This window comes from Narcine bancroftii, chromosome 4, assembly GCF_036971445.1.
Source record: "Narcine bancroftii isolate sNarBan1 chromosome 4, sNarBan1.hap1, whole genome shotgun sequence".
NCBI classification, from domain to species: domain Eukaryota; kingdom Metazoa; phylum Chordata; class Chondrichthyes; order Torpediniformes; family Narcinidae; genus Narcine; species Narcine bancroftii.
In genome coordinates this window covers 273,640,080-273,652,531 of record NC_091472.1, presented here as the reverse complement: position 1 = coordinate 273,652,531, position 12,452 = coordinate 273,640,080, and the positions used below count along the sequence as shown (strand labels likewise).

The following is a 12,452-nucleotide window of genomic DNA, read 5'->3' as shown; positions in this document are numbered from 1 at the left end:
ATCAGCGCACAGTTGCTTTGCTGTTCACTGGATTGTCCACTCAGTTACATTTCAAAAAGCATTTTCTTTCTCTTTCCTGTCCATCACACATCATTCCTCATTCAAAAGATAAGCTTATGACCTACTCATAAGCCTCTGCCAACTAACTAGCAAGTGAAAAGCAAGTCTGGTTAATTTTGGATGCTGGTTTTTCCATCTCTTGCTTTTACGCATCACTTTCAATGGCAACTTTATCTGTGATTTGCCACAATATGAAAACTTGCTACATGAGAAGTTGAAAGCAGCAAACCTGATTCATTTTACATTTCAATAATTGTGTTTTCTTTTTATCCTGAATTGGTTAAAGATAAGCTATTCGTACATGCAAAATTGTGGAAAAGAAATTTCCATCAAATTATTTTGTCTTACAAATATCTTTTTGTGACATTCCAGTCAAAGAAAGGAATCTCAAATACAACATACAGTATCTGGAAAAGTTCAAGCAGTGAAGAAGTAAACAGATGTAGAGGAGAGAGAGACATCAAGCCTAATCCAAAAGAACCAAAATCTGAGCACAGAAAATCATTGAGTAAGTAACTCAGCTTTCCATGCCTAAGACTCTTTTAAGCATCCGATAGATGCATATTTCTATGAATACTTCAAGGACTTGTTTACAAATTCTCAGAATGGAGTGTTGGAAATAATCAGCAGATCATGGTGCACCAAAAGAAGAGAGAGAAGGAGAGTGAGAGAGAAAATATCCATATATCAGTTTGATTATCTTTCAAACTAGCTTGGGTTTTTTTTGAGTTACAACACAGTATCAGTCCCTTTGGCCCATGACCTCTTGCTGCCCAAATACACCAATTAACCTAAAAATATACATATTTTTTGAGGGTGGGAGGAAACCAGAGCAACAAGAGGAAATACACATGGGTCATAAGGAAAATGTACAAACTCCTTTCAGACACCATCAGAATGGAAGCCAAGTCTTTGGGGCTGTAATAGTGTTGCGATAACCATTGCTCTTGCGGCTGATGAAAGGTTATCAACCTGAAATGTTCCTCCCTTCTCCCTCACCTATTTCCTCCCTTCCCCTCCTTCCCCTTCTCCTCCTCTCCCTTTCCTCCTCCTCTCACCTTCTTTCTTTTAACACTCCAATCAAACAAATTCAAACTGTTCACCAAAAAGAAGAGTACACCACAATAAATAATAGTTCCTCATGAATTACATATGGCAAAGGCACTCCATTTCTTTTTTCTCGAGTTGGGTAATTGAAAATAGCACCTGAGATGATCAAAAGAAATGGACTAGTCATCTGAAACAAAAATGTCTTTCTTGTCAGCAGAGTCCTTTCCCTCTATTATGTTCTGCAATATAACATTAAGTGATTCTTTACCAGTGCAAGTTGAAAGTATTGCTAATCTCCCTTAATGTCCATTGGGACTATGGGTAAGCAAATAAACACTTCTAAACTGTCAATGTTCATTCTCATTTTATCTTTCCAAGATATTGCAGACATCTGCAGCCAAGGTCAATGCTTATTCCTATTACAGTACTTAGCATTTTATGAATGCAAATCACAAGACATCCTTTTTTTTTGTTTAGGTGAAGTTGTGTCAAACAAAATAAGTAAGTATGTGATTTGATCATAGATCCCATTATCTAAATCTTAACAGATATATTAATATTGTAAATTATTAGTGGAACCACACATGATGTTATTTTAAATAACTCATTGAGTATGTGATTTGATCACACATCCCATTATCTAAATCTTAGCAGATAGGTTAATACTGAAAACTATTAGCATAACTACACCTGAGTGACATTTAGATGCAATCATGTAAATGGAGTCCAAAGAGTATTGCTATGAAGATGCTATATATCTATAGTTATGATTATCCAACTGCACGAAAACCAACAAGGTCGGGTCAGATACAGCAATGAGCTCTCTGAACCCTTCTCCATTAACAATGGCATGAAGCAAGGCTGTGTCCTTGCACCAACCCTCTTTTCAATCTTCTTCGGCATGATGCTGAACCAAGCCATGAAAGACCTCAACAATGAAGACGCTGCTTACATCCGGTACCGCACGGATGGCAGTCTCTTCAATCTGAGGCGCCTGCAAGCTCACACCAAGACACAAGAGAAACTTGTCCGTGAACTACTCTTTGCAGACGATGCCGCTTTAGTTGCCCATTCAGAGCCAGCTCTTCAGCACTTGACGTCCTGTTTTGCGGAAACTGCCAAAATGTTTGGCCTGGAAGTCAGCCTGAAGAAAACTGAGGTCCTCCATCAGCCAGCTCCCCACCATGACTACCAGCCCCCCCACATCTCCATCGGGCACACAAAACTCAAAACGGTCAACCAGTTTACCTATCTCGGCTGCACCATTTCATCAGATGCAAGGATCGACAATGAGATAGACAACAGACTCTCCAAGGCAAATAGCGCCTTTGGAAGACTACACAAAAGAGTCTGGAAAAACAACCAACTGAAAAACCTCACAAAGATTAGCGTATACAGAGCCGTTGTCATACCCACACTCCTGTTTGGCTCCGAATCATGGGTCCTCTACCGGCATCACCTACGGCTCCTAGAACGCTTCCACCAGCGTTGTCTCCGCTCCATCCTCAAAATTCATTGGAGCGACTTCATCCCTAACATCGAAGTACTCGAGATGGCAGAGGCCGACAGCATCGAATCCACGCTGCTGAAGATCCAGCTGCGCTGGGTGGGTCACGTCTCCAGAATGGAGGACCATCGCCTTCCCAAGATCGTGTTATATGGCGAGCTCTCCACTGGCCACCAAGACAGAGGTGCACAAAAGAAGAGGTACAAGGACTGCCTAAAGAAATCTCTTGGTGCCTGCCACATTGACCACCGCCAGTGGGCTGATATCGCCTCAAACCGTGCATCTTGGCGCCTCACAGTTCGGCGGGCAGCAACCTCCTTTGAAGAAGACCGCAGAGCCCACCTCACTGACAAAAGACAAAGGAGGAAAAACCCAACACCCAACCCCAACCAACCAATTTTCCCCTGCATCCGCTGCAACCATGTCTGCCTGTCCCGCATCGGACTTGTCAGCCACAATCGAGCCTGCAGCTGACATGGACTTTTACCCCCTCCATAAATCTTCGTCCGCGAAGCCAAGCCAAAGAAGATATATCTATAGTTCAGCTATAAAACTTTATTTGGTCTTGCAGTGCTTTCGATGTCTGGCTAAACAAATAATTCCATGTTTTCTGGCACTGTTATCAATCACTTTAAATAGCAATTCCATCCAAAAAGAAAATAGGAATATACTGAGAGGATATTCCTCATTATGGAAAATCTACATATCTACAGTTGAGTTTGCTCTCCACAATTCTTGAATGAATATACTCCCACCTATTTTTTATTTTTTGGGAACTACAGACGGGTGGCATTTCATCACCTAGCCTTTGATTCATTGTGCCATACGGAAAAGCGATTAGAAATTTGAATGAACTTTTTTTTCTCTCTGCAAGGTTCTCATTAGGTAAAATAATATGAATAATATATCTTGAAATATTTCCCTTGACATCTATCCCTGTGACCACAGGAAGTGCTACATTTGCGCCCATTCTTCTTCTGTCATCGCCATTTGCGGCCCCAAACTGTCCCTCCAAGTGAAACAAAACTTCACTTGTGAATCTGCTGCAGTCATCTGCAGACAAAGAGATTATTTATTTGATCATCTTGGCTCTGACTTCTGCAATATCAATTCCACACACCATTCCCATGCTGACATGGCTTTATGCAATATCAAACTGAGGTCACCCACAAATTGAAAGAATAGGCATTCTCCAACCAGATGACATGAGCATCAATCTCTCCAGATTTCATTTGGCCCTTCCCCTTTTTCTCTCTCTTTCTTTAACCCTCTTGTTTCCTTTCCTCCAGCTCTCCACCCCTTTCCCTCACCAATCAGAGATTTATCCTTTCCTCATATCACTTCTCAGCTTTATTTCTCCTGCCCTCCCACCTATGACCTCTTGCTTGTTAGTCTGTGCTCCTCCCCTTGCCATTTCTTCTCTTCCTTCTTCGCTCCCCCCCCCTCCCAACAACACCCCTACCACACCACCTTTTTATTCAGGTGCCTGCCTGTTTTTTGCTCATACCTTGATGGAGGGAGCAGGTCTGAACTATTCTTTATATATCTTTACTTCCTATGGATGCTATATGATCTACTGAGTTTCTCCTGCACTTTTGTGTTAAACTGAAGTAATTGTTTGTTCTTTATTATATCAGCAACTGTCATCAGTTGAATGCAAATTAACATAATCCATGGTTATGAATTAACCTTTTGCATTTTCACTTTGTTATATAGTCAGGATAATGTGAACTATTTTGTAACCACCTAAGAATACACCTTTCTCACTGTAGTAACTGTAGTGCCTCATTGTGGGGTGTATGCATATGTATATGAGTGTGTGAACAGATTCCTGAGATGGTGGAAGACATCAGTAAGTAAAGTTTCTTTTGTTATTTGAATCTTGCATCTCTAATTTATTTAAGAAGTCTCCCAGTAACACAGACGCAACATGGTATTACTGAAGTGAGAAGAGTGTATTCTTACATGGTTACAAAATAGTTCACATTATCCTGACTATATAACACATATATTTATTCGTATGATTTGACCACTTTATATTTCCTAGTCATGATGTGTAAGTTATTTTTGAATGCATTTGCAGTGAGTATACAAAGATAATTTTATTATTCATACTGTTCCAGTAGTCGGTACAACTCCCCAAAAGAAAATGGCAGCACTGCTGGGGCTGCTGCAATGGTAGCACTGCCGCTGGTATGGACCCACAGGTAGTGGAAACACAGCACTCCCCTACATGTCCTGCCACCCAGTCTAAATATCAATGGCTCTGTACAGGCTTTAAACAACCTGTTAAAGGACCCAATGGTACTTCATTATAAGATCCTGGGATAGCAGGTTCTGGGCCTAAGATGACAGTGCCTATATTCAGCAGTGGCCTCGAGGGGTTGGAGACTCTGAGGAAGCAGAAGACTGGTGCAGGGCACCAGAAAATGGGGAGACCACCCCTAGTTTGAGAAGGACAAGTAGAGGAGAAGACTCTACAGGAGAGAGACAATGGTGGAGGATCACTGAGACTCTCTGCAGCTGAAGAGCATACAAGCAGCAGGTTGTTGGTGACTTGAGGTGAGGAACACATGCAGGCTGCAGGCTGCTGGTGACTTGTGGTCAAATGATTCACACCAAGTTGTGGACTACTGGAAATTGGCAGGAGACTGGCTGAAGGGGTACCAGGTATTGGAAGCAGGATGTGAGAGGTTACCAAGGGTGGGAATGGCTCCAGAGGGGCCATGAAGGCTTCCTGATCATGTTAGAGGTTTGGATCTGCAGCTCTGGTTGCTGAAAGTTTGGACTGAAAACTATGCGGCTTCAGAGGCTGCAGAAGTATTGGAGGTGAATTCATGGACGCTCATTAACTCTGAAGGGACTCTGCTTTGCTTCACTTTCTCTGAATATAAGAGGTGCTGAGCAATTTCTGCTGATGGAAAATCTTTGTCCGGCTGACAGCAGACTCAATGTAATTTCATGTGACATTGTATCTGTTTTTTTTACATAACAATAAGAGAATCTTGAATATTCTGAATAAAGCCATTATTTTGGAAGAGCAGCAATAAATATCACTACGATTGCCTCAATTTCAGCACACCTTTTGGTTTAGGAAATGAAAACGAGGAGCTTGCACTCTGATAGGGCAGGATGTCAAGTGAGCTTTTCACAAGCTTATGCACAGACACATAAAATATCATAATGGTTTTTTTTTTACAATACAGTCCAGGCTCTGATATATTTGAAAGAATGATCTTGAAGAGTTACCTACCTTTTGCTGCCACTTTCATGTGTCTACATTTTTTAATCAAATGTTGACATTTTCAGATTCTTCGAAAAATACTGTGACATAAGGTTGCTCACATGAGGGATGGCAAATATGCCAATGTTTAAAACACAGCTATAGTGTTGCCAAAGTATACTGAAGAACTTACTGTTGACACTGATAAAGTAATGCCCCCTTAGGAACACTTGAAAAGACTCTGTCATAATGAAAACTGGAAACTTCCCCTTCACTGAATTACACGAAAGTAAATTTGTAGAAAATTGGTGAATTAAAAGAATCATCATCTAACCTTACCATTTCACAATAAGTCAGAATGTTTTGTTGGCACATAATTATACTACTGTATTTTTTTTTACTCTTAATGGGGAATATTTTGATGTATATAATTATGAGAATGTTTTTTGGTAATCTTGATGAATCTTTCTATGAATGATAAGGCTTGAATTTATTGACCATTCTTGATTGCCTATGAGAAAGTGGTGGTATTCCAGAATTGGTGTGTTTATCTGGTGAAGTTACTTCCATAATGTTGGTGGGGTGGATGTTCTAGGAATTAGACCAAATTAGATTGGAGTGCAATTTTGAGGGTAAAGATATTGTGGCATGAAAAATTGGAAATAAAAAAGGAAAAGCATGATTTTAAAAATACTCAGTAAGAAAGGCAGCATCTTATTGAATATTTAAAGTTACTAATGTTGATACAGTCTATTATTCATCATGTCCATGTCACTACAAAAAAAAAGTGTTTTGCCTAATCCCACTTCCTAGCTCTCAATTTACAGTCGAGTAGATTTCATCACTTTTAAGGGTAGAGAGAAAAGGGGTTAACATTTTGGGTCAATGACCATTTCATCTAACACAAGAACAATGATATCAGCACTTTTTAAAATCAATTTTGCAGTGACTATAATTTTCACGATTAAACAATGAATTAATGAGCTCTCCCAGCAAGATGGTTTATTTCGCTGTTCCTAGTTTTAGGTATGATTTGGGTTTGAGGATGGACATGAGAAGCAGCCAACATTTAAGCTTAATGCTATTCCTTTGCTCACGATGAATTAGTCAAGGTTTTATAATCTAAGTAACTACAGTGGTATAACAGTTTAGGGAAGTGATATGTGAGGCATCATTTACTCTCATTCTCCACATGGACAGACATGTGAGATAATAAATTCAATACTATATTTTATTGGACCTACTATTTTCCAAAATAAGCTCCTCACCTCAGCTGAACCCTCTCCAAATCAGAAAAGAAAACCTTTGAAGGTGAAAGGAAATTTTAAGGGGTCAAGGCAACTAGCATCATAAACCTATATCCTTGTTCTGAACTTCTCAATATCAGAAATATCCTTTCTGCATCTAATCTGTTTAGTCCTGTCGTAATTTTATAGGTCTTTAAGAGAATATTGTTTATTTTGTTAAATTCCAATTAGAGTAACACTAGTCTATCCAATCTTTCTTTATACACAAATCCTGCCATCCTTACACTCTTTCAATAATAATAATGTCCTTCCTCAGGCTTGGAGACCAAGAATGTACACAATACTCAATGTAAGTCCCCATCAAGGCCCTATACAACTGCAGTAAGATCTCCCTGAATCTCTATTGAAAAACTCTCACAATAAAGGTCAACATGCCATTTGTTTTTTTTTGCACTGCATTTTATCCTTCAATGACACCCAGGTTTTGTTGCACCTCACCCTTTCCTAATTTATCAACATTCAAGTAATAATCTGCCCTCCTGCTATTGTCAGATTTATCCATGTTACATTGTATCTGAGATGCATTTACCGACTATCGAAGTAATCCTGTAGCTTCTTGGAATCATTGTTGCAGCTCCCACTGCCACTCAGTCCAGTATTATCTACAAACTTTAAATTCTTCCATCTAGATCATTATTAATACATTTTGTAAATAGGTAAGGTCTCAGAGTTTTCAACTCTACCCCCCAGGCTTATCTCAGAGTTTTCAACTCTACCCCCCAGGCTTAAAGCCACCAAGGAGTTCCTCAAACCAGCTCTGTGGACTTGAATGCTAATCCTCAAACTCGATAGAAAATTCCAGACCAATAATCATGAGTCATGATCTCAAATTGCTGTTCATCATTTTAGACTAGGACATGAGCTCAGAACGGGACAGCACTCATGTTCAGAAAACATAACTCTGAATATAAATAATTTAAGAGAAAACAGGATACAGAAAACTGGTTGGAATTGGAGCAAATCTCTTCTTCAAACATCAATGTTCATAAAGAGGCTTGGTTTGGAGGTTTTATTTCTTTGAGCAACTGATTGATAATTCTAACCATTTTGTTCAAATATCAAATGCTCTGGCCTGATGTGGTGATGGCATCTGAATCGATGACTCATAACTCAATTAAAACATTGCTCTGTATAAAATCTACAGTATTATTGTTTCCGCAAAGAAACCTTCAAACTTAATATTTCCAAATCACACTTGCCACAATTTAAAGATGGCTAAAAATGCTGAGCGGTAAGTGCAGTAAGAAAATATAGTTATGGTACAGCGTTCAGATCAGAAGTTTGTATGATACAATTTTGATCTATTGGAATTTTGCCAGAAAAGGCAAACAAAAAAGGAATAATGAAGCTTTCAAGTGAGTCCCCTCATGGTTATATCTGGATTGAGCACTTGGTTCAATAACTCTATCTTAAGAGACTCGTAAAAGAAAGAAAAACCTGTAATTGTCAGCTGCATAATTAATCCTTAAGCCTTATGTCACTTTGCTACACATGGAATTTAAAATGCTTCCTCTTATACACAGAGGATCAGACATTGCAGACAGGTAGGCTATTTGGTAAATGCTGCTGAATGCAGTTATGTGGTACTGATATTTACTTTGAGAAAGGTTCCATCAAAGAAATCCTTTTGGAGCCGAAATCAGAAGTACTCCCTGTGGTGCTCTGTACTGTTCTTGCCCTCTTTGTTGTTGCTTTTTTATCCCGTCAGCTTATATTGAAACCTGGCATTTGAAATCAGACTGATATTTGATGATTAATCCTCTTTTCATCATGCTGAGAAAGCCATGTTTAAATGCTGGAATAATTTGCACATCATTTAATGATTGTTTGCTTTGAAACACCTTGGTCTTTTTATTCTTTTTTCTTTTTTTCCCCTGTAGATTTGTACTGTTTGTTTTTATTTTGCTGAAAACAAATCAGCAAACATTTCTGTTGTCTTTTGATCGTCAAAATAGTTCAAAGAATATTTATGCAGATATCTCCATTCGTTTGAATTAACAGTCAAGAAGAAACCTGCAGACAAACCTACTGCTTTTATGTATATCTAACTTCTGGAAACTTTTCAAACAAAAAAAAACAAATGCAACGTTGCTGTAAATCTGAACTAAAAACAAGAAGCTGGAAATACTCAACTGGAGAACAAAACAGAGCTATAAATTTTAGGTCAATGATATTTCTTAGGAATTAATAAATTTAGTATCTTTGATGTTTAATTCCTTTGATGCCTAACTTTTCTTAATAACTTTTCATAGTGTTGACTGCATTTTTGTTCTCTGCAGATGCTGCCTGAGCTGTTGAGTGTTTACAGCATTATCTTCTTTGATTTTTGTGAACTATGGAGTTTATTCTTGATAATTGTTCAGCAGCTGATAGTGGAAGTTGAAACATTTGAATTTGTCTAAGTATTGCTCACAGCAGCATGAAAGAGTTTTGTAGTACTTGACCACAATATAGCAAATCAGAGCATTTTCAACAGTTAAGTTGTGAGGAACTTGACCATGTGTTGGCTTAGGGAGTAAGTTTTGCAAAGGCTTTTCACTGACGTAAACCCTAGTGTATTATACAAGTATCCCCATGTTGCTGTTGCTATAGAGGAAGCATATTTTCATAATAATTCCAATTAAGCATGCTCAGTGGACGTGTGAGAGAAGCCCATTGAGGATAACTGAATGATTGAAGGATGAGACAAAAGCTTTTCAATCGTTTTGACTATCTTCAATTCGCCAAGACCATTTTCTTGCAAGTTTTCCTATTCACTCAAACTTCAAATATTATATTTTTTTTCAGTATTTTGTTTGATCCTGTTTACCAAACACAAAGCTATTTAAATCGTGGATTAATACCTTTCATTTTGCAGATCACTGAATCTGACATGAGATTGCAAATCATTGGTGAGCACCATATTAGCAAATCCTGGACCATGCCCAGGGTAACTGTTTGCACAAAAGATGTGAAAGACGAAAAGCATTTTATTGCTCCTAAAAGTATCACCCTAGCGCTGAACTTTCTCGGGGTTTTAACAAACTTTAGTGAAAGAATAGCTCTTAAATATTTAATTAAACTTTTTTATGAAAGACCAACAAAATTTTACTCATATATTTAATATTTACCAGCAGGAATTGACCTGCAGCTTTAAATTCAAATATTCAGCATTATTATTTAACATAGAAAAATTGCTGAGCAATAATAGTTGACATGCAAACATTTCTGTCAGTGCGATTCAATAGAATCTTTCAGACACTGAACATAGATCAGTACAGCACCAGAGCATACCCTTATTCCCATGATGTCTGTGCTGATCATGATGCCAATTTAAACTAATTCCATCTACCTGCATGTGCTCTGTATTCACCCATTTCCTCCCTGTTCTTGTGTCTATCCAAATACAGGTTTGTAATTGGTCCCATCATCTTCCCTAGCAGGCATATATCTGGTTCCCAGCTAATATCCAAAGCAATGTTTTATTTTGAACATCATGGCTATTAATATTTGGTATGAAAGTTTTCTTACTTATCTAACACCGATTCTGTGGCAATTCCAGCATTGTCTCAGCAGACAATATCTTAGTTACATTATCATTAAGATGTTTGCCTATCAAGACCTTCATCTTCTCTTTCACAGTTTGTAGCACATGACGACATTGTCAGTGGACTTAACTAGTTAACCCTATCTGGGCCAGCATGGTTGTGAAGAGTGAATGGATGGCAAGAGAGACTTAAAAACAAATTATTTCAAAGTGCAAGTGAGTTTCTAGGAAACTAAAAATTATCCATACCTGGAAAGGATATGTCACCATCATGTCACTCTGTCCAGAGAATCATGTCTGATGTAAAATAGCTCAATTAAACATGTGTATTGATGCCCATCAATGCCCCACAGGTAGGAAAAGAGAATGTTTGCAGTTGCAAACAAGATGCGTGATGAAGGAGATATAATTCATTTGATTTTCTTTTTAGAACTTCAAAAACATAATCATGAAATTTTCCAGAAATTACAGGAATTTCCTATTTGCATATCATTCTAAATCTATACCTAGGTGAAATGTATGATTATAATTTTTTTTTAACATTTTCATTCGTCTTTCCATTAATTTATGGTGAGTTACAGAATTATGTACGAGGAGACTGCAGATGATGGAATCTGGAACAACAATCTGCTGAAATAATTCAATGAGTAAAACAGTGTTTGGTCTTCTAATCGTATGTGTGAGTTCCTAGACAACAAATGGATGAAGGAAAAGGTTCTTTACTTAAAAGTTGTTGTAAACGGCACACGAGGCATGCCATGAGACTGCAAGCCTCCATTACAGATCTTAATTCTGCAGTCTCTTGCTCTTGCTCAGCCCCTTGCTGGCAGCCAAGTCTAATCAAACAGTAGCTATAATCAAGGCCTTGCCATGCAAACATGTTCATTATCATAACATCTCCCTGTTTTTTTGACTATTTTATTTATATAAATTTTTAAAATCATAACATCAATTATAACATTTTCATACAGAAAATATATAATTGAATTAAAAAACCTGACAACCTCCCTCATCCACTCCACTAGCACCCACCCTCCTGCCCCTTTGACCCACTAAGAAAAAAGAAGAAAGGAGACCATCATTTAAAAACCATAACATTCAACTATTTCGCTGTGGAAACCGAGACACCTACTGGAACGGATAGAGAGATTAAATCTTCAAGAATTTTTAGGTATGTGCTCCATACTTCTACAAAAAAATGATATTTATCCCTCAAATTATATATTATCTTTTCTAAAGGAATATAGAATTTCATTTCAGTATGCCATCTTTGCATTCCTAAAACTAAATCAGATTTCCAGGTGATGGCCAAACATTTTTTTAGAAACAGCCAAAATTAAACATAGAAATTCAATTTGATACATAGTAAAATGGAAAAAAAAACTAATAAATTTATTTCTGTTATCTCCCATAAAACAAAAGCATCTTAATTTTAACTAACAAGTTTTCTTTGTGCAACTCTGCAATTTTAACTTTAACATTAGGAACTTACATTTTCATTATTATCAACATTGTTAACATTTTTTCAAACTTGTTTTGTGTGTTCACATTTATAAACACTAAAATTTGAAAAGTGAATAAGATAGATAAAATAAGATAGATAGAATAGATAGAATAAGATAGAATGAATAAGATTCATTCTATAACAGGAATCTTAAATTTGTTCAGTAGGTCTCTTAGGAGGATTCGCGAGTCTTAATGATTTCCTGATTGATTGTCCTTGAATCTGAGTTGTTGCCTCAGATGATGTCTTCTCAGATGTGCATTCAGGTTGTTCAA

At 37.7% G+C, this 12,452-nt stretch overlaps 1 protein-coding gene across 22 annotated transcripts in view; it reads left to right on the top strand.

Moving 5' to 3' along the window:
- Positions 1-12,452, top strand: part of arhgap15 (Rho GTPase activating protein 15) — an 826,317-nt gene that overhangs the window by 436,277 nt on the left and 377,588 nt on the right. For 18 of the 22 annotated variants that reach the window (XR_011356680.1, XM_069935033.1, XM_069935042.1 and 15 more), the window contains 2 exons: positions 433-568; positions 1,588-1,611. Coding sequence is in view for 21 of the 22 variants with exons in the window: in XM_069935033.1 (XP_069791134.1) it covers positions 433-568; positions 1,588-1,611 (160 nt within the window). In the remaining variant the exon portion in view is untranslated. The remainder of the gene's footprint in view (positions 1-432; positions 569-1,587; positions 1,612-12,452) is intronic. The other 4 variants (XM_069935036.1, XM_069935039.1, XM_069935046.1 and 1 more) reach the window with 1 other exon arrangement.